The sequence below is a fragment of the Prionailurus viverrinus genome, chromosome A1 (genome assembly GCF_022837055.1).
Source record: "Prionailurus viverrinus isolate Anna chromosome A1, UM_Priviv_1.0, whole genome shotgun sequence".
In the NCBI taxonomy this organism is placed as follows: Eukaryota; Metazoa; Chordata; class Mammalia; order Carnivora; family Felidae; genus Prionailurus; species Prionailurus viverrinus.
The window spans coordinates 157950310-157977379 of NC_062561.1; the positions used below are offsets into that span (position 1 = coordinate 157950310).

Genomic DNA, 27070 nt, shown 5'->3' on the forward strand with positions numbered 1-27070 from the left:
TTGGAGCCTGCCTCAGATTCAGTGTCTCCCTCTCTCCTTGCCCCTCCCCCACTCACAATCTGTCTGTCTCTCTCTGTGTGTGTCTCTCTCTCAAAAAATAAACACTAATTTTTTTTTTTAAAAATAAGGAAGTAAGGAAGTACTTATGGAAATAAATACACATACAATGATGGGAGTATGCCAAAGGGACAAAGGGGCAAATTGAAGGAGCTCTCAATTGCCAAAGCTGGAACAATCTGAGCAACCAAGTAAATAAATTAGTGTTGGGTTATCACACAGTACAAAATGAATACCCACCAGTCCATACTGCTATAAATCAACGACTGAATAAATAAATACTGGGAAGACTGAATAAATCTCCTCTGCTGAATTTGAAACAATTGATGTCTATACTCCACCCTCACAGAAGTGGAACATAACTTCCCACTCCCTAAGTATAAGCTGTGCACAGTGTCTTCCTTCCAAGTACACTATGGGAGAGGGGTGGGGAGGAATAACTTCACAGAAGCCTGCCAAACACGGCTTCAGGCAAGTGATCAAGGTTCACATTGACCATAATAAATCAGGTTGATAAGAACTGATGAAAAGAGCATTCTACCTCTGCAGTGTTTCTCCTCAAAACCCATAACCCCAGTCTAATAATGAGAAAAACATCAGACAAATCCCAATGGAGAAATATTCTACAAAATATCTGACCATACTCCTCAAACCCATCAAGGTCATCAAAAATAAGGAATGTCTAAAACACTAGGGCCTGAAGGAAACATGACAAAATACAATCGGGGCGCCTGAGTGGCTCATTTGGTTAAGCGGCCTACTCAGCTCAGGTCATGATCTCGTGGTTCGTGAGTTCGAGCCCCGTGTCGGGCTCAGGGCTGACAGCTCGGAGCCTGGAGCCTGCTTCAGATTCTGTGTCTCCCTCTGTCTGCCCCTCCGCTGCTTGCACTCTGTCTCTCACATTGTCTCAAAAATAAATAAACATTTAAAAAGAAAAGTTGGTATACCGGATGGGATCCCAGAACAAACAAATGGCCTTAGGTAAAATCTAGGGAGATCTGAATAAAGAATGGACTTTAAGTTAATAGTAATGTCAGTTTGTTAACCACAAAAAATGTACCACAATAATGTTAAATGTTAATAATAGGGGAAACTGAGTGCTGAATACACGGTAATTTTCTGTACTCTGTGTAATTTTTCTGTAATTATAAAACTGTTCTAAAAATAAACTTCATTTAAAATGTATACCAATAAATGTTTTGAAAATACTTAAGTTATCACATAATAACCTAGAGAGTTTATTTACTGATTATTTAAACTTTTCCCTATTGTTGAATAAGTGAGCCATTTCCAAATTTTTCCTGTTACATAACAGAGGGATGAACAGATAACTAAATAGACATTTGGTTCATACCTTTGATTATATCCTAGCAGTAGATTCCTAGGAGTTCATTCTGTTTTTAAAAAGCCAAAATAACCAAAAATATTAGAAGTCCCATTAGATTGTGCAACTTTTCTGAAGTACCATTTTTCTCAACATAAAAAAATTCAGAATTTGCATTCAACTTGTAGTATTATCCACTGGTTGTTGCATTCATTCAATAAACACCTGAGTAGCTGCTATGTACTGGGCAAATATACTATTAGGAAAGACATTTAACCACCCTAAGACCTGATGCCCTAATACATAATAAGAGAACACCTAATTTACAGAGCTCTTAATCTGACAGTTTAAGATCATTTCCTGATCTTTGCAGTGAGATGGTACACGTGGTAGGCACTTTACACTACTTTTTTGCAACATTTGAATCTCCAGAGCACAATGTGATTATGTAGCTAAAAACGATTCCTCCAATATTAGCATTTGGTAATATTTTGAAAATTACTCATTTGAAAATTTAAAATTTTTATTCTATAATAAATGATTTCTTGTAGTATTCTTCTACCTCCTTTTAATTTCACTGCCCTCTGGCGCCACCTAACGCCCATCTTTCTGGCACTTCTCTGTTTCTTCGTCCACCCGTAAATGTTATTTTAAGTCTGGGTGTAACCACATCAGCAAAACTTCCCTTGATTGTCTTCAAAATGTCCATGTTTCACCGTGCTCTTCAAAATCATTGCCATTGTTTCCATGACGTCTAATTGTTTCTTCCTAAAACTTAGAGGTCACTTCAAGAAATTCAACAATGGTGTCTGTCAGAATGAGTTTCTTGGAAATGTTTTCTGTGATGAAGAACTGCGTGCAGATGGTTTTTGGGGGCGAGGAGGGTGCCTCACAGATGCACCTGTAAAGATGTGAGGGGGGCGGGCTTGGGAGGGAGAAGATGATCCACAATGTGGTTTCAAAGGAGTCAAAATACATGCTACAGGGAGCACTGGAGCCTAGACTACAGAGGTACCCCAAATGGAGGCAAGAGGGCTGGACCTATAAACCTGTCATCAACTAGTCACTGACTCTGGCCAGCCCCTTAGAGGGGTCCCACATTAGGGGAGGCAGTTTCCTGTGGCCGAGGGCAATGCCCAGAGAGGGACACAGCTGGGAAGCCATCACAGTCCACAACCCCAGATGCACATCACCGGGGATCTGATGGGAACTCCAAAGTTTCCACTATGGCTCTGTTCTCACTAGGTCTTTGCCTGCTCATTTACTCTTAGGTATTAAGAAGATCAAGCTCTTGAAAATAAAGTCTACAGTCCACAGGCACTTTTGTTAATCAGGAAGACTTTTGAGGGCTTTTTTTTTTTTCATTTCAGTTGTAAAATGGTAAAGGAAAGTGGGCACACCTACCTGCTACACCTAGCAAGGCACCCGGGTAGGCACTCTGTAAATACCTTCAGGGGGTACCAAAAACATCATTATCCTTAAGCATTACACTCACTTTTAGGAAGTGAAGGGAAATGACACCCCCAAATAAAAATACAAACAATATAAAAAGACCAACCAGGAGATGAAAATGTCTAAATCAGTTCTTAGCAAAAAACTTGAGGAGGACCATGTGGATAGCTGTGAGCTGAGAAACATTAGGAACCCCATTCTAAAATCTAAATTGGAGAAATTGATTATTTCTATTTAACCTTGAAAAATAAAATCTCTGTAGTAGTTGTAGCAATGTGAAACATTCTCAGGAGAGTAAGAGGAAGCCTAACTCAAAAACTTAAGATTTTGTGAACAGGGGTGCCTGGGTGGCTCAGTCGGTTAGGCATCTGACTTCCGCTCAGGTCATGATCTCATGGTTCATGACTTCAAAACCTGTGTCAGGCTCTGTGCTGATGGCTCAGAGCCTGGAGCCTGCTTCAGATTCTGTCTCCCTCTCTCTCTGCCCCTCCCTCACCAGCACTCTGGTGCTGTCTGTCTCTATCTCCCTCAAAAATAAATAAACACTATTTAAAAACAAAAAGGTTTTGTGAGCAAAAGTTTGCATTTAATTTTCTTATGTTAGATTCCTCTCGTTTTTTTTTTCAGACTTTACATAATTATTCTGATTCTCAAAATTTAAAACAGCTAACTAAATCCTTTCTTTAAAAACAGAATTTTGGACTTACAAAATGTTTTATTTGAAAAAGTTCACTGCTGCACAAATATTAAGACATTGATAAAGATATGTTGAATATTTTTTAAAAACTTAGAGCTGCAGGGCACCTGGGTGACTCAGTTAAGTTTTGAACTTCAGCTCAGGTCATGATCTGACGGTTCATGAGTTTGAGCCTCACATCGGGCTCTGTGCTAATGGTGCGGAGCTTGTTTGGGATACTGTCTCTCTGCCCCCCTCTCTCTCTGCCCCTTCCCCACTCGTGATTTCTCTCTCTCTCAAAATAAGTAAACCAAAAAAAAAAAAAAAATCTTACAGCTAAATGGCTCCCTGAGATATTCCTTTAATAAATGGCCAAAAGCTATTCAATAAATATCAGAAAACTAAATGATAAAGGGCATAAATGAACCTAATTATTCTATTACTTTAAAAATTAATTTTTTCTCCAATAATAGAAAAATTATATACTAATTATTCACTTTTACTTCACAATTGTGGGGTAACCACTGTGTGCAAGGCATGCATTAAGCAAAGGAAGTAATTTAAAGTGACCCCTTCGGAGACACTGCACTTAGGCTGTGGTGAAGGAAAACTCTCAAGTGTAGGAAGGCTAATCATTACAAAAATATTATCTATAAAGTGCAGGCAGCCCCTGGCTTCCTGAACTGGTGAGGTTCCAGAAAGCTGTTTACTGACTTCATTTGCCCAGGGAAGCAGTATCACAAATGTGGCTGCTTTGCAGATGAGACCTCCTAATATGGTAATAGCAGCTCCAGCCCAAGTTCTGGGGCAAGAAGTTATGAAGAACATGGGGCGCCTGGGTGGCTCCATCAGTTAAGCATCCGACTTCGGCTCAAGTCACGATCTCATGGCTTGTGAGTTCAAGCCTCACATCAGGCTCTGTGCTGACAGTGAGGAGACTGTTTGGGATTCTGTCTCTTCCCCCCTCTCTCTCTCTGTCCCTTCCCCACTTGTGCTTTCTCTCTTTCAAAATAAATAAGCTAAAAAAAAAAATCTTACAGTTAAACGGCTTCTTGAGATATTCCTTTAATAAATGACTAAAGCAGGGGCACCTCACTGGCTCAGTCGGTTAAGCGTTCACCTACAGCTCAGGTCATGATCTCATAGTCTGTGAGTTCGAGACCCACGTCTGGCTGTGTGCTAACAGCTGGGAGCCTGAAGCCTGCTTCAGATTCTGTGTCTCCCTCTCTCTCTGTTCCTCCCATATTTGCACTCTCTCTCTTTCAAAAACAAATAAATATTTTAAAAATCTTTTTTTTAATAAAAAAATAAATAAATAAATGACCAAAGCAGAGCGCCTGGGTGGCTCAGTTGGTTAAGCATCTGAATTTGGCTCAGGTCATGATCTCACCTTTCCTGAGTTTGAGGCTCCGTGCTGATGGCTCAGCCTGTTTCAGATTCTGTGTCTCCCTCTATATCTCTGCCCCTCTCCCACTCGTGCTCTGTCTCCATCTCTCTCAAAAATAAATAAACATTTTTAAAAATAAAAAAAAAAGAAGTTATGAAGAACAAGAGGAGAACCTGGTAGTTTCTCATTCATTTGGCAAATTCAGATTCTTTCTGTAGCAAAGTTCTGGATCAAAGAAAGTTTTCAGGTAGCTAGCATTCTCCTTTCCCACACACCTCCACTCAAAGCTCTACTAGTTTCCAGCCTCTTAGCAAGCCCACCAATTACTAACTCCCACAGCACCCACTCAGACCCAGGTCACTGCCACAAATTCTACATATTGAGTTTGAATTCATTTCTATCCCACCAAATCCACCCACCCCCATCAAAATTCACAGTTTTCTGTCCAGAGTTTAGGAGGGAAAAAAATCTAAATGAACTAATTCGGGCTAAAGTAGGATCATTCCTGAAGGCACAAAAAGACAAAGCATGTCACTTTTTTTAAAGTTTATTTATTTATTTTTGAGAGAGAGAGACAAAGAGAGAGACAGAGAGGGAGAGAGAGAATCTCAAGCACGCTCCACATGGTCAGCATGGAGTGCAGTGTGGGGCTCGAACTCACAAATTGTGAGACAATGACCTAAGCCGAAACCAAGAGTCAGATGCTTAACCAACTGAGCCATGCTGGCACCCCAAGGGTGTAACTTTTGAAGAAAATACTTCTTAAGCTGAATGTGAATAGCAGCCCATTAGCAGTGATGGGGTGGGGTGGGGGAGGTCATAGCAGAATAATGACTATGTATTGAGCACTTACAATGTGCCAGGAACCCACACTGCTTCACAAGACTCTCTTAAGAATATGATTGGGTAAACGTATCATTCCTCCAGTTTTACAGAAAAGAAGTGTGGGGGTTTGGAGGGATTAAGCACCTCACTGAGCTCTGGAAGACTCCCTGCCCAGTCCTCTCTCCACCATGGCAAAGTCAACCAGTATGATCTTCACCCTGGGGTGGGAAGCTCACCTAGTCCATTTTTCCTTTGCGCTATTTCTTCAATTCCTTCATACTGTTCCTTTGTAGAGATCCTCTAAAGGCAAACTTTTTTCCAGAGTGTGACAGTAGTGACAGCAGAGAAACTGAGACATCAATGGATGAATACTACCAAAGCATAGTTGTATAAATGAAACTGCCCCCCATTGGGGCGTGAATCAGGAAATGAGGGTATACTAGGCTCTGAAAAGAGAGAAGACGGTATCTTAACTTCTTTACTGTATTTATCCCTTAAGCATCAGTACGCACCTGTGTGAAACATGTTTTATAGGTTCTTTTGCAACGTTCTAGGACTCAATTAATGAGAAAGCCTTTAAGGTAACTCATTTGTGCCAAAGCTGACTTTAAAATTAGTCATTCTTGGGTGCCTGGGTGGCTCAGTGGGTTGAGCATCTGACTCTTGATTTTGGCTCATAGTTCATGAGATCCATGCTGACAGTGTGGAGCTAGGAATCTCTCTCCTCTTTCTCTGCCCTTCCCCCACTCTCACATGTATGCTCTCCCTCTCTCTCTCTCTTAAAATAAATACATGAACATTTAAAAAAAAAAAACGCTAGTGATCTCATTACTATGGCTTTACAAATAGTATAATCCACTCAGGAAGAAAGGCATAAAGAAGGAATCTAATGGGCATACTTTTTTATTCTGTACACTAGGCTCATGTTACATTAAAAACAGGAAGAACAGTCTCCCTCTGCAGGGCTGGAGTGAGTCCTGTGCCCCAGGCCTGCAGCTAACAGATCAATGTTCTCCTTGCCTGATCATTCATCTTCCCAACTGCTGATTACTGACAGAGCCCCAAGGGCACATGGGAAATTTTTCCCTGCTTACAGCCATCTGATTTGCCTTTAAGGACCTGTTCCATTCTCTCTTCCACTCTCAGTTCCAACTGTTTAGGAAGAATCCCCCTCACTCCGGGGCTTTAAGGTACACACATGACCTGACAAAGCACCTCATCCCCTGGCCACAGTGAGTAGAGTAAGATCCCAATCATTCCAGTGAGACTCACTCCCAAGAACCGCAAGGAGTATGTGTGCCAAGGGCTGGTGGAGGCTACCATGTAGAAAGACACTACCAGAGACAGAAGATGCCCAGAACTAAGCAATTCCAAGGAAAGAAGGTAAGAAGGAGGGGAGGGGCAGAGACAGGGACCTGATGGCACTGTCTGAAGCTCTGGATCCAGCTTGCCCTGGGTCTTTCCAGGTATGAGCCAATACACTCTCTGTTGAAGTCACAGTCAAGAAGAAGTGAACTCCTGTCACTTACAAAGAAAGAGTCCTGTATAAGACATCTCTGTGTCTGGTCTCCATTTATCTCATTACTCATCTGCACTCCCGTCCACCTCTCTTCAAATGTTCCCATTACTATGATGGGAACCACTGTGTGGTCCTGATTCTGGCCCACCTGGCAAGACCTGGGCCCAGCCTCAGCAGCAGGTGGGACTCCTGTGTCCTGGCACACCAGGCATCAGTTCAGCAAGTGCTCATGTTCCACCCCCAGCTCCACCGACCGTCCTTCTCCTAGGTTGCTGCCCCAAGGAGAGAGTCAGGCTTCAGCCAAGGAGCTCCAGGTGAGGCCTGTGGCTGGTTTGTTTCTTTTAAATGGGGCTAAGTGTGATTCCATTTGTCAAGGCCCAGATAAATACAAAAGGTCATGGTTGAAAATTCAGAGATTCAGGGTTGATTTTTTTGTAGTGCTAATGGGGCCACCATATTTCATGAAAGTTATCACTGCATCTTCCATTTAACCCAACGGTACTAAATGAGGGCTGTGGAGTCCATGAGCTGGAGGTCATTGACTTCCTTGCTTGAAGGTGAATGAACAACATTGGATTTATGTACATTTGTATTTCTTTATGAAGAGAAGGCCACAACTTTCATCTGTTTCTGAAAAGGGTCTATTACCCCCAGGATGAAAATTACTGTTAAATTTCTCTGCTATTTAAATAGTATAGTGTTTACTTGGTTGTGACTCCCGTAACCTACTACATAAAGAAACAAAAAATGAGTACATCTTTACATTTTTTCCATTATAGCAGATACAACATGTGTAGGTTCTTGATACTCTTTGCACTGGGGCATGGCTTATGTCATTGGGAGTTTTTACTAGATGCTAGTTCCTACTCCAGTAATGCTTGGGTGTTTAAGGCAGCCCACACTGCCTCCCCAGTGGTTGGCTGGGGAGATCAAACCCTGATTCACAGGCCTGAGTTGGGCAGGGCTGGGTATAATTTCTGAGCCCTCACTTGCTGGACACGCTGGAATCCATATCCTGAGCTTTCATAAAGTCACAAATATGCCGCTCATACCACCACTTCAAGTTTGATTGACAGACTGCAGTCTCAATGAGGAGTTTTTACATCTTTTTTTTCTACTATAGCACTATAACAAATATCATGGTGAGCTTTTATACCCTTTAAGCTTTCCTTCCTGCTTAGGCACTCCTGCAAATCTGTTGAACAAATGTGAATGTTGGCTGCACATGAAAATCTAAAACTTAGATTTTATACCTAAGAAAATATATAGGAAACCATAAAACTTAAATCTCCCTCACTATGCTTTAAATCTCTACAACAAGCAGTCTTCCTAATTACCCATGATTATGTTAACAAACAATACAGATTTAAATGTACTCCTCCCCACAGAATCCCTTCCCAAGGTTCTTCATTTTTTCCCCCCATCCTGACTTCAGGAAAGAAACGGGAAGCTCACAAAATATATGTTTTCCATAACTTATAGCTGTAACATCTAAATCGCTGGGCTTTATCTCATTTTCATCTCTACTTAGGCTTGGAAATGTGCTGCCTATGAGAATCTCTCCCTTGAGTACTAACAAGGGGAGATTAGATTGCATTTCCTGCCTTCATTTACCTTCCAATAGTGCACAATAAAAAAGCAATAGGAAAAATGAAATGGCTTGTTTTTCCAGGGGGAAAGGTATTTTCATCCACTAGGTACTTCTATTTCTTACAAACATTTTTTTAAAAGATAGCATCCCAGGGGCTCATGGGTGGCTCAGTCAGTTAAACATTCAACTCATGGTTTCAGCTCAGGTCATGACCTCAGGATTCCTGAGATCACTCTGTGCTGCTGGTCAGGAGCCTGCTTGGGATTCTCTCTCTCTCCCTATCTATCTGCCCCTTCCCCACGCCCCAAAATAAATAAATAAACTTTAAAAAAATATTGCATCTTAGGAGAGCAAGGTAGCCCCAGCCAACATTCCTGCCTCGTTACAAACCAAGTCTATGAGCACAATGTATGTAGTTCCATATGTAGCAGCAAAGAACAGCTATTTCCAGATGAAAGTCATGAACTTCCTGAACATGGTTCTCCTCTTAATATAGGAGCATCTGAACTCTCAAGACTGTTTCAGAACTTGCTACGAGTCCACAAACTTTCCACGGCCCACAAGATCCTGCATAACCTGGCCCCTGCCAACTGTTCCAGACTGATCCCTCATACTTTCCTTCTCACCAAATTCCAGTTCCCCAGGCAAACTTTTTCTAAGTGCCTTCTGCCATAGCGTCCTCTGCCTACAACTATATGCCACATCCTTTACACCCTTCTGCTCTGCCAAATCTGGCCAACTCCTGTTCATTCTTCGCATTTTATCCTAAATGTCACTTCTTCAGGAAAGCCTTCCTGGTCCCTCCCCTTCCTGCAAGTTTAGGTCAGGACCTCTTACAATTCTTTCCTCTAGTTCTCCGTACTCCTCTGAATCAGTTATTACAATCATAATTAATCATGATTTGCGTATTTTAAAAAGTATAATGCAAGTTTCTCCTACTAGATCATAAACTCTATGACAGCAGGAATTGATATATCTTCTTTGTCAAGGTAGATATTTAATAAATATGGGAAGAAGGGAGTGAGAAAGGAAGACAGTATATTACCGAAATTGTTGGCACTGTACTGGAAGGAGATCTTCCAGCTTCATGTGGGGATAATTCATTGTACAGAACATTTAGCCAAATCTTTCCACTGTTCCAAGACATCTAGAAAAGACAGTGCTCATGAGCAGATGTAGCAGCTCTTCGGTGTGGAGGAGAGCCACATACCATGGCAGTTAGAATCATGAGTGTTGGAGCCAGCCACTTACTTGCACGCAAAAATCCCTTTCTGAGCACCCTTTCTGAGCCTCCACCAATTCATCTATAAAATGAGACCAAGAATTCTGGCCCCTTTCAGAGTTGTTGCAAAGGTTAAAGGAAGAAATGCCTGCACAGCACTTAAGACTAAGATTTTAGTGCTTCTGTTATTATCACCAAGAAACATTAGAAGTTGTACACATTCAGAAGACATTACCTTATATCTTGTCTTTTCCTTGTAAAAGGAATATATGCCAAACGGTCATATTCACAGACAACTAGATGCCTAGAAAACAAGTTGTTTTCCTGTCCAGGCATCCTAACACCTAGATTAACTGTAGAATGTATAGCTTTTCTTTTCACAGAAATTATATATATTTTTAATATGTAATTTTAATATATATTATATATAATATATATGTATATATATAAAGTTTATTTATTATATATATATATATATATATATATATATATATATATATAAAGTTTATTTATCTATTTTTGGAGAGAGAGAGAGACAGAGAGAGAGAGAAGCAGAGAGAGAAGTTGAGAGAGAATCCCAAGCAGCCTTCACACTGTTAGTGCAGAGCCTGACACAGGGCTCAAACTTACAAACTGTGAGATCATGACCTGAACCAAACCAAAAGTTGGGTGCTCAACTGACTGAGCCACCCAGGAGCCCCACAGCCATTTAACAACATGATTGAAAGTCCAGATACATGTACAGAACACACAAGAAGAATGATCTGAAAAATATTCACTCATGAGCTCTCAGAACCGAGTGTGAAAATAAACAAACTAACCCATTCACACTCACTACATCTTTCTGGATACTTTCCCTCAACTAATAATGGCATATTCTTCCAGTTGCCTGTCCAAAACAAAGTTGAGACTCAGATCCGTTAGCAAGACTGGTTCTAAAGGAATGCCAGAATCAACCATGAATCAGTAGTTTGGGCACCAGTCATGTACCTGGCACTGATGTGGCCTCGCTAACCAGTGGAGCAGTGGGTTTCTGGAAACTATGGTCCCGGCACAAATCAGATGTCTGTAACCCAAGCTCTGCCACTTACTAACCATGGACATAACCTGGACTCCAAGTCCATTATTAGCTTAATAATTTACCAGACATAAAATGCCACCAACACTACCTCTCTGTCAAAACTGATGTGAGGTTTGAAGTGAGATAATGCACATAATCTATAATGATTATTTCAGGTACTGTGTAAAGAATGCCTAGCAAATAAATCTATTTCATTTCATATCCTTTCCCTAATACCATGCCTTTCACAGAACAAGAAAGCCAGGCAAGGCTGTAGAATATAGAAAATACATAATTATGAGGGTATTATAACTTATAAAATGTTCCCAATAACAATAACAGAAATAGTGGTGATGATCTGGTGGGGTACCTGATGAGGAAGAATCTTTTTAAAAGTAGGACTGACATTTCAGGGGCGCCTGGGTGGCGCAGTCGGTTAAGCGTCCGACTTCAGCCAGGTCACGATCTCGCGGTCCGTGAGTTCGAGCCCCGTGTCAGGCTCTGGGCTGATGGCTCGGAGCCTGGAGCCTGTTTCCGATTCTGTGTCTCCCTCTCTCTCTGCCCCTCCCCCGTTCATGCTCTGTCTCTCTCTGTCCCAAAAATAAATAAACGTTGAAAAAATATTTAAAAAAAAAAAGTAGGACTGACATTTCAAAGGTGCTAGCAATATCTTTATCTAGCAGTCAAAGAGAGCTTAAAGGGCTTACTGGCAGTAAGAAATAAGTGGGAGAGCTAGGATTATGCCTGACACCAAAATTTTCTGTTACATTAAGTCTGTCTTTATTAAATTTGCTTGATATGATAACCTTCAGATAAGAAAGATGGGAAAGAAATGGCAGAGGCAAAGAAGGACTATAATGTTACTACTGAGATGGGAAAGAAGACAAGCTTTTACAACTTCATTCCAAACTTCCACTGGGGTTCCATTTTCCTAGGCTGGGCTTCCCAGACACAACCTACTTCAGACAGCCTTCCTGGGTAGGAACCAAATTATACTGACGTGTGACTTTGGACCAGTCCCTCAATTTCCTATAACTCAGTTTCCTCATCTGGAAAATGCAAAAGATAATAAAGTATTGTAGTAAATAAATGAGCTAATGCATATAAAGCACCTAGAATAGTGCCAATATATAATAAGTATTCTGTAGGTTTAGTAATTATCAATAGTAGGCATAAAGTGTCATTTTAAAATGGCACCAGGGTGAGAGGCCCCCATGCTGGTTGGCCATAGGTCAGAGGTGAGTCAGTGCAATTACAAAGAGAGCTCAGCCCAGGTGGGTTGGGGAGGACCACCATCACCATTTCCTACCTCACAAAATCTAACTTCAGAAGATGGAAAATGTATTGCAATTTTCCAAAAATTAATTCTAACACAGGGTGGTAAAGCCAAGCCCTACCACAGTAGTTACCACTGGAAAGAAGTTCAAAGACACTTAAGCAAAATTTGTTCGCACAACAAATTTCTAGCACCAAATACAAAAAAAACTTGTGTAGCTGCCTAAAATTCATATTAAATTTATAAGCCTAGAAAGAACAAAATATTTTAAAATATGAAACGGGCACAGATAAAGACACTACTCAGGATGCAATCCAGATATAATTAAGAGGATGAATAAAGTAATAAAATGGTATAAGAACATGTTTTCAAAAACAGCCAGTGAGGTTCATTAGCAACAATTAACAGAAAACAGAACATTCTTTAAGCAGCCAACAACAACAAAAAAGACTCTGCCATACCAAATCCATTTGTGCCTACCTCAGTTATCCTCAGATTCATCTTTTGAATTGATTTCACAAAATGAGTTTCCTCATGAGTATCAGGAGTATCCTCAGACGAGAATACATCTTTATGATCCTAAAGGTATCACTTTTTCTCTAATTAAAATGTGAACTATATCATAAAGAAGCTCACCAAAACATCTCCCCATTTATAACTGTAAGGATCCTTTTGTGAGGGTTAAGCCAGGTCAGGCTTGAAAATACTAATGCTAGATATTGGTCATTGTGACTTCTAGGTTTCAAAGGATGAAGGGAATAATTCAATGATATCTTTTTTATGGTTGCCATAAATAAGATGGCTACTTATGAAAGAATAATTGTTCTGCTGAAGGCATTCCTTATACATTCATTCAAATTCAAAATGAAATTACTGGGGTACCTGGGTGGCTCAGTCAGTTAAGTGCCTGACTTCAGCTCAGGTCATGATCTCACAGTTCATGGGTTCAAGCCCTGCACTGACAGCTCAGAGCCTGGAGCCTACTTAGGATTCTGTGTCTCCTTCTCTCTCTGCCCATCTCCCACTCGTGCCCTCTCTCTCTCTCTCTCACTGTCTCTCGAAAATAAATAAATAAATAAATAAATAAATAAATAAATAAATAAATAAATAAGTAAATGTTAAATTTTTTTAAAAAAAAATAAGTTACTCATTCTGTTTGTAGAACACACCCCATAATAAACCACGAAAACTGTCTTCTGATTGGTTTTTCTTCTCTTCCTTTGGCTGAGCAAGTTCTTGTACAACTACTTCACCTACATAGACTTAAACCAGTTGCAAAGACAAAGTTATCATTGAAATTGATATTGAAAATTGAAATTTAGTACTATCACATTAAATTTAGGGGCGCCTGGGTGGCGCAGTCGGTTAAGCGTCCGACTTCAGCCAGGTCACGATCTTGCGGTCCGTGAGTTCAAGCCCCGCGTCGGGCTCTGGGCTGATGGCTCAGAGCCAGGAGCCTGTTTCGGATTCTGTGTCTCCCTCTCTCTCTGCCCCTCCCCCGTTCATGCTCTGTCTCTCTCTGTCCCAAAAATAAAAATAAACGTTGAAAGAAAAAAAAAATAAAAAAAGAAAATAAATTTAGAAGTAGAAGAATATTGGAGTTGTGGTCACCTTTGACTCCAGGGGAAAACAGCACATGTGTGAAAGAACAGGTGTCCGTATAAAACATACCTGGTAAAGGCATAATTGTGCGTGCATGTGTGTGTGTGTGTATATGTGTGTACAGCCTACGTCAAAGCAATACAAAATGTCAAAACATAATAGGAGCTAAGTATTGAACCTCACCATGAACAAAAAAAAGTGCCTGAGTTTCCTTTTTTTTTTAATTTTCCCTTCCCATGTTCCCAGAGAGAAGTGAAATCGCTGAAAGGCAGGTGGCAGCAGGGCAGAGAATGAAGAGCCAAGACCCATATAATATACCACCTGGAAAGTCCCGGGAGAGGTAAACAGACTACCCATGGTTGGCAACCCAAGATACAAAAATCTCCTCCTGGTAAGTTCCATATAGTTCTTCCTCCTGTTCTGGATACCCAGGGAGAAAAAACGGTGAAGGCAGAGAAAGTAAAAGTGTCAGGCAGAAAGGAATAGATAGATCATGTTACAAAGCTCCATCTTCCTTGAAAAGAAGCTGAGGGCCTGGGGCCTGGGAAACTGCAAAATGCAGGCTTCCCTCCATCTCTGCTTGGCTCCGTCTCACTGGGCTGATCCCCACAGAGCAGGCCAGAGAGTCACAAAAGTACCAGCCTGAGTCTAGAGTAAAGCAGTGCTGCCTAGGGGGCCAAAGGGAGCAGAAAGGGGTTGAGGGGTGATGACCCAAAAGGTTGGGTAAGTGGTTTTTTACCTGAAACTACTGGGTCAAATTAGCATGTATGCAAGGCCAGGTCACAACCTCAGCTGCACCCCATCCCTGTCCCTCACCTGCAGTTTCTTTTTAAAAGCAGAAGGAAGCAAAGAAAGGAGAAGGGGAAGGCGCAGCCCATGCTGGCTCTCAGCCAGGAGACATGGTGGGGGTGGGGGGGCAGGAGAGGGGTGCATGCTGATTCAGGATGTTCCCACTTCTAGGGAGCATGAGGCTTGGCAACAGCTCTGTAGTGACAGTGAGCTTCTCTCCAAAATCTGTTCCCATCTCAAAAGATATTTTGGAAAACACTCAGACTTCTAATTTGGTGTGGTGAAAATACTATTCAAAAGCAACTATAGAAACGCTGAATTTTTTGTTATCAAAAGCTATTTTACACTTCAATAAAAGAACATGAGTCAAACATGGCTTAAGGGTCTAAACAGAATATGGTTTCTATTTTGAGAAAATACCTATCTGCAATTTTCAGAAATTGATCATTTGCCATGCATGGATCAATCTTTCATCTGAGAAAGAAAGCATATTTTAATACGTTTGAAGCACAATGCCTCAAGAATGAAAATTTCCAAGCGAGCCCACGGATTCTAAAACTTTTCATTATAACTATATCTCCAAGTATTTAACCACTCTGACATCAGTACCATACGAATCTATGAGACACAGTCATGTGGAAGGTTTTCTTTCTTTACCTGATTTTGCTTAACAAACATGTTTTGACCTTTCTTTTGCTCCATTAACACTACTTTCAATGTCTGATGCTGCAGAGAAAAGGAGAACTATTTTATTTAGGAAGAATCCAAAGTAACTATAAAGAATATGAGCTACTACAGTAAATACGTGACAATCTGGCACTCAGGAGCCTGGAAACTTCAACCATTCTGCATAAATGCAAATTCAAAACTCAAACCTCCTTCTCTCTTCCCAAGAAAGAGACTTTTCAATAGAAACCTTTTTTTTAATGTTTATTCATTTATGTTGGCCGGGGGGCGGGGGGGGGGGGGAGGAATAGCAGCAGAGAGAGAGAATCCTAAGCAGGCTCCACAGTCTCGGCACAGAGCCCGATGCAGGACTCAGTCCCAGGGAACCATGTGTTCATGCCTGAGCTGAATTCAAGTGGGACACTTAACCAACTGAGCCACCCAGGCACCCCATTAAAAGCATTTTTTAACAGAACCAGGAAAAACCAAAGACATAAGTAAAGGGGAAAACATCCTGTGATTGATTCCCTTCCACTCTCCCTTTCCTTGAAGTTTCAGCCAAATAGCCGGTGTTTCAAGTATTTCTGTCTTTTCATCCCTAAGGTCAGGTCACTGCCCAGCTTCAGGCTCCCACTGGGACTGTTGTGGCCTCTGCCTCTAACTACTCACTTCTGATTCTCACTTGACCCTACCCCCTGCTCATACACCTCCAGGGTCCCCAGGACTGCTGGTTCCCAGAGGCACTCCTCAGTCCCAACAGTCTGGCCACACCTTCCTTTTCACTTTTACTTCCCAGCACCCTCCTTGTGGAAACTTAGGCCTTGGTCGCACTACTGACTCTGTGTTTTGACCACACAGCACACTCCCTCGCCTCTGTGCCTGCGGCAGCATTCTTTCCCCTATCTCCTTGTGTCCAAATCCTAACCACACTCCAAACCAAGGCAGAAGAGGTCGGGGGGGGGGGGGGGGGGGGGGGGGAGCACTCTTGAACTACAGACACCAAACCTCCTGCTGACCTGCACCCATGCCCACAGTGTCTCCTTCCATTTGCACTGGAAGAAGAACCCTTCTCCTGGCTGAGGCTACCACTTCCCCTCAGCTCTGGGGCCCATGCTGACCCATGCCCTGAGGCACCTCACCCCTTCATTTATCCCTCTGTTCTTAATCTTCGGCCTCTCCCTCTCCGCAGGCTCCTTCCTACTCATCAGCCACTCAGGTGATACCGATTAAAAAACCAAAAATCTTCAGGAGACCCCATCCCAACACTGTTCTTGTTCTCCTGCTACCGCTTTTATCCCCTACGGAGTCAAACTGCTTGGCTTCTTGCCCCATCCCCAGCTCCTTTCCACACACCCCTCAGCCAACTGAGTTCTGCTTCAATTCCACCATGCCTGATTCCATTATTTTGTAAAATGTATTGACTCATACTATGTCCCAGGTAACCTATGCCTGGCACTGGGAGAAGAGAGGAGAAATCTGACATGAGCTGTCTGAGCCGGCAGTTCAAAGTGATAGCTAAATTCAACCCAGAAATATATTTTATTTGGCCTGTAGTTAAAAAAATTTTTTTTTCAAAAAATTTTCCAAAAATTCAAGAATCTGGAGATTTCACATGAAAATCCAGATTAAAAAAAAATTTTGTTTATCTTTGAGATAGAGACAGAGCACAAGCTGGGGAGGGGCAGAAAGAGAGGAGACACAGAATCTGAAGCAGGCTCCAGGCTCTTACCTGTCAGCACTGAGCCCGACATGGGGCTGGAACTCAGGAACCGTGAAATCATGACCTGAACCGAAGTCTGGCGCTTAGCCGACCGAGCCACCCAGGTGCTCCCAGACATTTGGCTTGTATTAAAGAATCCAGGGGTGCCTGGGTGGCTCAGCTGGTTAAGCATCCGACTCAGGATATGACCTTACCCTTGGTGGCATCAAGCCCCAAGTCTGGCTCTGTGCTGACAATCTGGGGCCTGCTTGGGATTCTCTGTCTCCCTGTTTCTCCGCCCCTCCCCTGCTCTCTCTCTCTCTCTCTCTCCTCTCTCTCTCTCTCTCAAAAATAAACATTTTAAAAAAATCCAGAAACTTTGGCGACACTGCTTCTATCACCGTATGATAATAATCAGTTGACACTGAAAAGCAGTTGCCCTTCAATGGGGTAAAGGGCTCCCTGGTTCACCATGGACCCCATCAAACCCTCTATGCTCATTTTCTTTCCTCTGATGGCCCCTGTAGGCAGTGAAGTTTGAATCCCTGCTCTAGATCAGTGCTGTCTAACAGAAATGAAAATGTGAGCAACATACATAATTTTAAATATTCTGATAGTCATACTTTTAAAAAATAGAAAGGAAGTGGTATAGTTAACTTTAATAATATATTCTATTTAATTCAACATATCCAAAATATTATTTTGGTGTACAAGCACCGTAAAAAATGAGTAATGAGATATTGTACCTCTTTTCTCTGTGCTAAGGCTTCACAATCCAGGGTGCATCTTACACTTATAGTGCACCTCAGTTCAAACTAGTCACATTTCTAGCATTCAAGAGCCACATGTGACTAGTGGCTGCTTCTGAGACAGCACAGCTCCAGATGCTTAATAATCCATCAGAAAAAAAATCACCTTGCAAGCAGAGAGAGGGGGAGAGAATTTTAAGGGAAAAAAAGAAACCAGGCAGGAATGAGGAAAAGGGTGATGATGTTAGAGAGTAAGCATTGTGAGGACTTCAAAAATAGGAGGGAAGGAAGTAGGATCATAGAGACAATGAAGAGTGCTCCCCAAAAAGTTCAGCTATAGTCTAGTGCTCCAAGGGAAGAGATGCCATTTATTGTCAAATGTAATTAACTGGCAATGCAGATTTTCTGGAGAAAGGCTTTAGTGTTTTATTAACAGGTTCAGCATTAGACGTGTGGTCACTATGAAAAGCAACTGACCAAATGTCTGAACCCGAGTTTACCCACTTGGCATTCAAGAACCAACAGAATGGGCCAGGCCACTAAGGACAGGATTCTTGGTCAAGACTGGGATTTTAACCTAGTTCAAGGGGATGAGTTTGAAGAGAAGTGGCAGTGAAGCAGGCAGGAAAGTATCTTGAGCTAAAATCCAAGCAAAGTTCAAGACTTAGAGATCATAAGTGAGTGAGACTATGTCAGCAGGTATTGGAAATCCAGACGGGGGAAGCAACATGAGAGGCCAGACAAGGAGACGTGGATGCAAAAGGGGATACCCCAAGTCAGAGACTGGCACCAAGAAATGCATCCCTGAGCCAGAGACCTCAGAAGTAAGAATCACTCCTCCATCCTCCATGCAAATACAACATGGCAGCCATTTAAGTAGGTATCGTGTCCTCCTTTCACACCCACAGACATGAATAAGAATTATTAAAGTAGGGGTTGAGAAAAGCCAGGGGAAGAAGGAAAGTCAAATACATCTGTCAGGCTTAAAAGGACTTGGAAACAAGAAGGCAGGAACAATCATTACATAACTATAAGTGATTTTGGAACTTTTCCAGAGAATTTCTTCTGAATAGCTCTGTGCCATCCATTCATCCCTTCATTCACTCAGCAAGCACTTGAAGTCTTCCCTCTACAATGCTGATTAGATAGGTCAATTGTACCAAGGCTTGCCAAATTCTACTCTAGCATGCTGGTAAAGGTAGCTCAGGCTTAAGCAAAATAGGGTCAGTTGCTAATACTGACAGGGCCGCACTGAATAAAACTTGTGGGATTAAGAGAATGTATTGGCCCCAACACATCCAGAGATCCATTTTTCTATCATGTGTTGTAATTTTTCCAGATTCACTAGGACCCAAAAGGATGGGAAATAAGGCTGGTATAAACTATCTCAAGAGACTTCACAGGAAAATTGTTCTCTCAAGAAGGCAAGACTTTCAAAGGCAAGTATGCAGGACTTTCAAACCTCATTACATTGAAAATATAGGGGTTTTTTTGCAGCACTTGCATTCAGGTTAATGTTAAATACAAGTATTTGGAGACATGAGGAAAATCATGGCCTGATATTCTGCCAAAAAATAAAATTTTAATATAAGAAACTGGTATACATTGGAGGAGGAAACTATTTGCATAAAATCTTCAATTCTTGAGGGATAGGAATCACTTTGCACATCTCATTTATAAAAAGCAGTGTAAGAAGAAAAGTTTGATGATGACAAAGAAAGCAAAATGGCACATAAAGTTAATCACACAGGGGAAAAAATGCATGTTGTCAATGCTTCCAACAAATCAAAATTCACAAATAAAAATAGTAGCGAATATTTGGCAACTGAAAAAATGACATGAGGAAGTGTGCCTCACACCTGTCAATAATTAACTTTATAGAAAGATGAACTTGTCCTAAATAGATATGCTTTATATAGTAATTTTATGGAAACAAACAAGTGTGTCTAAAGCAAGCTCTAGAACAGTATTTACTACTTCATCCACATTAAACAAACAAAAAAGCCAGTATTGAAACAATAGTCCTCAATTACTAAGAGATTTTATTTAGGACTCTTGGCTTAATCAGGCAAGGAAATACATCATTTTTAGTTAAGATTTCCAGCAAAAAAAAAAGTCAAAACAAAAACCTTCACATTTCAAAAAATTAATTTCTGCTTATCTAAAACATGTCTATGACACTGCAAATAGCTATGAATTAACAAAAAAAAAAAAACCAAAAAACTCATGACCCTAACTTCTGAATATGCAGATTTCGTTAATGCTTGCAATGTTATCTAGACAAACTATTTACTCTTCACCAATCTAGAGCTAACAAACGTTTTGATAATCATCCTGAGCCAAGAAACCATGCTACATGTTTCTTTGAGTTACAGAAGATATATTATTAATCTTTAATTTTGTGAAATCATCCCTTATTTCCAAAGTCAGGGCAAGAGAAAAAAGGAGGAGTGCTTGTCCTGTTACCTTTATGAATCTATTAATCCTATTTTATCCCTCTAAGTATTTACTTTGCTTTTCCAGGGTAACGCACACATACTTGCCAAAAGTAATATGATTTTTTCATTACTCTGTGAAATTGTGAGGTCACCTGTACTGCCTGGGTTCACTTGTGGCTATGTTCCCCACCAGTGCAAGTAAATGAATTTACACCTTAAATGAGAAGGACCAGCAAAGTTCCCTGTGAATTTTTCTTCAACAACCCACTTATTTGTATTGGTGCCAGTGGCAAGACTTTAATATCTGCTCAATAATAACAACTTACACAGCCATTGCTAGTGTTTTCTGAGTTCATAAAATATCTACCTGATAACACTACCACTTGTACAAGATTCATAGCTGTACTCAAGTTTTCCAGATACACAATATAGAACGTAAAGGTCATGGGAAAATAATTCCACTCCAGAGTAAACCTGTCACTCTGTTCATTCCATTCCTCTGGAATAATGTGATGATCACAGCATATTTCCAGGATGCTATCACACATCAAACTTCATGCCTTGCTCCAAAATGTCCTAAGATCTCATCTTGCCTCTCTCATTTTGAAAAAGCCATTAACATTGCTTTTGGGGCTTGTTCTTGAGAATATTAGGGGGTTTTTTGGTGATTTTAAGTCATTTACGTTAGGAATTGCATTTTTTTTAGACTTGTGTCTTCCCCAAGATTAACTTATGTTCTTTGAAGTAATATTAAAGACACTTGGAAAATTGATAATAAAAATTAACCCAAACCACATTTTAAATCATTTTTGAAAATACAAGCTTTCTCTAAAAGGTCGGATAATAAACAAAGCAAGATGCACTTCATGTACAGATCTCATCTTAGAAAATATTTTTCTACTTTTCGTTGGGGCTTACAGATGTATTTTAGGAATTTTACCCCAATGAATGAATATTCCTCTTACTATGTTTTGAAACATTCCTATCATACCCTGAGTACTTTAGCCACTTTTTTTACAAAAAAATTTTTTTTACTTCTCAATGAAAACAATTTTAACAAAATGAATTTAAAAGAAAAACAATAAGAGTTTAACATTCATAAACTTCATGCTTTTGTTAAAGCACTAAAAAAATGTGACATACTCATTCTTCACTCTTTATCTTAAAATACTGGCTTCCTGATTCTAGCAAAATGTAATTTTAGCAACTCATCAAGACAGAATACATAAAATTGGCATATTTTTGATATGCACACAAATTGAGAAAGCATCTTTCCCAACTGTGTTGCAGAAAATGAAATGCATCTGGTATGACAATATGGCCCAGCACGTGAACTAGAGTCAGTGGGAAGAAATGGGTTTTTTTTCTTTTTCTCAGAGCAGAACATTTTAAATAATGCCCATGCCCCAACAACAAGGCATTATTAAGTCTGTTAAAGTGTCTTTCAAAGGTATATTTCGCTAAAGAGCACACAGCAGAAAGAGGGCAGGCTGGGGCATGGCGGGGGGGGGGGGGGGGGGGGGGGGCGGGTAGCACAGTATGCTCAGTTTTAAACATTGTACATCAGTGACTTCCAAACCTCTCTCCCCCAGGAGTCCAAACTGATTTTTTTTCTTTTTCTTTTTTCTTTCCTTCTTTCTTTCTCCTCTCCTCCCCGCTTTTTTTTTTTTTAACATCCCCCCCTAGAGTCAGAGCTTATGCACATATGTTGCTGTGGCCTCATGCTGAGCTGGAGGGAGAAGCAGAGAGGTAGGAAGAGTGTTGGAGAACATGGTTGATGCCAGGATCAAGCAGAGAACAAGAGAAAAATCGAGACACTTGCATGATTTTTGCAATGAATTTTCTTTCTTCTTTAAAAGAAAGTTCTTTTTATTTAGTCAATCTGAAGATGTATGTAATGCTTTTATTGTCTTTTCCTTCCTGTGTGCCTCTCTGGGACTGTGAATAGAACAGGAATCTGCATATGGTACATATCCCTCCCTCAACCCAAGTATCTTCTGAGGCCAGGGGCTGGGGTGGGGGGCAAGGCAATCCCTCTGAGAGATGCAGGAAGCTCAGAAGGGTACCGCACAGCATAGCCTACTCCTGGACACTTTCAAGAGTCCTCTTCTAGTTTCAGCTTCCAATTCGATTTCTTCCTCTTCCTCATCACAGGGTGAGCCAACCAGGCTTGAGGAATTATTGGGCAGAGGGGCCATGAGAGGACCGAGGGATCCTGCGTCTGCACTGGTGAGCTAGTGCTGAAAGCCACATTTGTGACTCCGAGCGGAAAACTGTCCACTTCTCAAGGAACAGACTCCAGGAGCAGCACATGCAGGGAACCAACAATGGTGCCTCTCCCTGGGACTGTGTGTGACATCAAACAGGACCCTAGGGGCTACTGTTCTGCCTACAACCATCTTTCACACATTCTGTGAAAGGTATTTTAGCTTTGTTATTCATTTTACATCTTCACTGAAATGCTGATTCCTTGTAACAAAAAAGCTTTAGAATCATAGATGGTATGATTAATAATGTCACTTGTAAATGTGATATAATAGTTATACAATAATGTATCACAGAAAAAAAATGATATAGCGAATACATCATAGAACTGATTCTAGGGAGGGGAAAGAAAATCCAGAATGTATGTAAACTTGCAAGCATTAATCAGAGGACTGAAGTCATCCCAGAAACACGACAAGCTCTAAAAGTTGTCAAAGGAAGCTGTAGTAATGTAAAAAATTCTGGAGAATTTCAGTACAACACCTCTGTCATTTATTGACCATGTGACTCTGGAAAGGTTATTAAATTTATCTGAGCACTGGTTTCCTATTCCATAAAATGGCAACAAGAACTTCGGTCATGCAGGACTGCTGGGGGCATTAAATCATGGAAGGCTATAAGTGCCCAGCATATGGTAAAGTTACACACAATAATGTTGTACATACAATATGTATGTAAAGGTACATACATATGGTAAAGGTACATACAATAATGTTAGTTTAGTACATTCTCCAAAATAGGCTTAGGTCGTTTGTATACAAAATTCATGTTTACATAGCAGTTTTCTAAAAGATTGATAGCTTCAGAAAATTTTTTGGTAAAAACTAACAAAGATTAATTCAGAATTCTCTGCTTTTGCTTTGAAAATCTTGGTTCAGTGAACTGCAAAGTAATTTAGTAAGTTAACATTTGCAGTAATGTATCTACCTTCAAAACAACTCAATTGTTTTTTGATTATTCTTGATCATAGAAGTCAATAAAAACAAATGTAAACAGTACCCCACCTCTAAAATTCTTATATGTTCGGATATGTACACATTCAAAAGTAAATTCCTTCAATATATATAATATTCATCTACACTGAATTTAACACATTCTTTTAAAACCACATTTTGTTTTATTTTAGGAACCAAAACCAGGAGTTCTATTCAATTCTCTTTCAAGATAAAAGGAAAAGTAGAGTTAGTGAGACTGTCAATGTTACCTTCTGAGAATGACTACAATCTTTTTCTAGAACATGAGATGTTTTCTACAACATCAATAACATCAGGTTACCCACCTGTATTCTGGTTTTCTGAAATTACACTAATTAGCTAATAAACCATAAAAATTTTCAACTGATATCCCATGTATTCCCACATCTTACCGTTCAAAACATGTCGTTATGTTTTTTTGTAGTTCAAACTTGCAGCTAATTAAAGATTAACCTTTAAAGATTAACCTAACAATCAGGTTCGAAATAATGAGAATTAAATAAACTATGATGTATTGAAAGAAAAGAGTCCTTTACGTCACTGATGGACTGTAACTTTTAAAATATTTGCTAACATTAACACAGTTTCTAAGTATTTACCAAAGGTGCGCATCTCCTCTACAAAACCGAGGCAATGAAAGCAGCTGCTGGGGAAATGCCTTATGGATCCTACGTTCATTTTTACTTGACTCTGGTCGGACCACACTTAACTCTTGCCTAACCAAAGAGGCAACATACTTAAAACGCAACTGCTTCAGGTGAATATTGAAAGTTAGAAAAGGCCACAGGAATCTATTTGAGTGACTCGGATGAGGCGCTCACTCTGTCCACTTGTTGGGCAGCGATCTCTTGGCAGCGAGTACTTTTAAGAAGCGAGTGCAAAAATACGCACAGACTTGCTTTAAGGGTTTCTCCAATAAAGGACCTCACGTTTGCCAATAATTCACCTCTCCTTATTGCTATTCCTTCCTGCAAGTCCTTATTGTTTCAAGTGCTGGCCCCTCCTTACCGTCATACAGGGTTGTAATTTTTTTTTTTTTAATTGCTGGATTTGTTTTTCTTTAGAGAAGGTGAGACTTCACTAGACAGCCCTTAGACCTCCAAAAAGTACCCACTTTACGTCTAACTTTATTCCTCTCCTATTTGGCTACTATTAATACTTCCACTTTCATAGCGATTCATAAAGCTACCCGGCTTCTGGCAGTAGGTGTTATTTCTTCCAAAAGTAATGTCAGGGTGCAAGTCAGAGCTGTATCTTTAGAAAGCGGGAGCGGGAATGTTTCCTTTTCCCTGTGGATTTACTTGGTAGCACCCCCCCACGCCGCTGCAACACCAGGGGTAGCTACTGCCCCAAGCCGGAGGCGTGGCCAGGCGCACCTGTCTCGGGCCGTGCGCAACCTTCACTCACCTGGTTGCTGCCGAGCTCCTCGCCCTTCTCCGGGGTCCGCGGCTGCACTGGGCTCTCAGCTGGTTCTGCGAGAGGCGGCGGCGGTTCCAGCAGCTGCTCCAGGCAGGCCGTGCCGGGCAGGGAGGAACTCTTCTGATGGCACAAGTGCGCCTCGGGGCCCCGACGCCGTGCCCCCTCATCTCGGGCGCGGTCTCCCCTCGCGGGAGGCTGGGGCGAGGAGGACAGGGAGGATGAGGCGGAGGATGAAGAGGGAGCTGAGTCCGGGGACCGTCCGCCAGGAGGCGTCACTCCCGCTGCTCCCGCGGCGGTTGTCGCCGGTCCCCTTCCCGCTGGGAGCAAATGCTCACGGATCCGGCGGCGCAAGGTGGACCCCTGCTCGGTTCTGCCGGCGCCGCCGGGCTCAAGAGGCTCCGGCGAGGAGCAGCACAGGTTGGGCTGGGAGGAGGAGAAGACGCGGTCCAGCACTTGCTTCCGTTTCTTGAAGCCGCTCCACCTGCTGCCCGCGCCACCCACGCCGGCCAGTGCTTCCCGCCTGCCCCCCGGGGGTGGCGGGGAGGGCGATGGGGTGTCCGCAGTGCGGCGCTCTGGGACCCCTGAGCGCCCGCCCCCGCCGCCCTTGCTCTTGCCCACCCCCAGCTGCAGGTTCTTCCAGAGCCGGGCCTGGAAGGAGGAGGACGCCGCCGCAGGCTCGGGCGAGCCCGCCGCGGCTGCCCGGGGCTCCATCCTCCACCCCCTGCTCCTCCTTTCCACTCCTCCTCCTCCTCCTTCTTCTCCTCCGCCCTCTCGGGCTGCACCTCCTCCCGGAGCCCCGCGGTGGCGGCGGCGGCGGCGGCGGGCGCAGCAGCAGAAGCCGGGAGTGCCCGGCGGCTTCAGGACAGCTCGGGGGAAAGACGCGGCCGCCGCCAAGGTTCTTCGGCCGCCAGACTCCGGCGCCGCCTCTTCCTCCCGCACCTGCCGGTGTGGGCTGGCGCTGTCACCGAATCCCGGCCGCCGAGCCTGCAAAGTTTCTGGCTCAGAGCTGCGCAGCTCCAGTCCCCTGGACTCCCCAAGGCCGCGCCCTGGCTTCCTCTCCTCGCCGGCTTTGGGCTGGGGAAGCTACACGCACCCGAGCGTGCGCGTCCAGCTGCGCCAAGGACCGCACCCTGAGCCCTCAGGGCAGCACCTGTCAGCGGCGGGGGCGGCTGCTTCCCAACTGGGCGCGCGCGCGACTCGCACAGCAGGGCGGATCGGGCTGAAGACAACTGCGACCAGCAGCCGCACAGGAGCACCCCGGACCATCCTCCAGTTCCTGGGTGGGAGGGTGGGCAGGCGAGAGCCGGGTGGAGCTGAGTAGGGACTGGCGCCAGGTTGCTCCCCAGAATCTGGCCACAGCTCCCCCGCGCAGCTCTCTTTGGGCCGGCGGCTGGACGCGCCCGCCGACTAGTGTCTGGGTCCAATGAAGTGAGCTGGAGAAAAGATTATGCGCCCTGGGTGGGTCGTGTGGGGCACAGAACGCCCTTATCGAGAGTGAACCTGACCGAATTCTGGGCTTGAAGACCGCTACTTCCGCCCCGTATTGTGACCTGCATCCATCAAGAGTTTGATTTCTTCTGTCTTGACTTCATCCCTTCCATCCCCCTTGCTCTCTATTTGCGTGTACACCGGTAGTTCCTTTTGTGGTTCGGGTCTAGAGGTTTCCGGAGTCTGACCATAAATTAGCCAGCCCTAAAGTTGCAGGGAGTTGTTGGTGGACGAAATGAGAGGATGCCCACTGCCTCTGACACTATTCCAAACCCAGAGAATCTTGCTTTCGTGCAAGGCAAATGGAAAAGGTTTTGTTTAGCTCATTCAGTCTGAATGAGTCAGTCTGAATCTACTGATCCAAGGGTCTTCTGATTCTGTTAAGTGAGCCTCTTGAAACGCAGGTGACACCGTGTCCTTCCCTCCTCCATTGTCCTTTGCACCACTAAACGTGGAAAACATGGAAGAGTTCTCTGAGCTTTGGCACTGTGCTGATTCCAGTCTCCTCTAGCTAGCAATATGCCCTCAAGGTCTTACCAACCCCTCTAAGCTTTTTAGTCTTCTTTATTTTTTTCCCCTTTATAACAAGTAC

At 42.5% G+C, this 27070-nt stretch overlaps 1 protein-coding gene across 8 annotated transcripts in view; it reads right to left on the reverse strand.

The window, feature by feature from the left end:
• MCTP1 (multiple C2 and transmembrane domain containing 1) overlaps positions 1-25701 on the reverse strand; it is a 531315-nt gene extending 505614 nt beyond the window's left edge. For all 8 annotated transcript variants that reach the window (XM_047859238.1, XM_047859221.1, XM_047859213.1 and 5 more), the window contains exon 1: positions 24979-25701. In XM_047859238.1, coding sequence (XP_047715194.1) covers positions 24979-25701 — 723 coding nt within the window. The remainder of the gene's footprint in view (positions 1-24978) is intronic.
• Positions 25702-27070: the final 1369 nt, after the last annotated feature.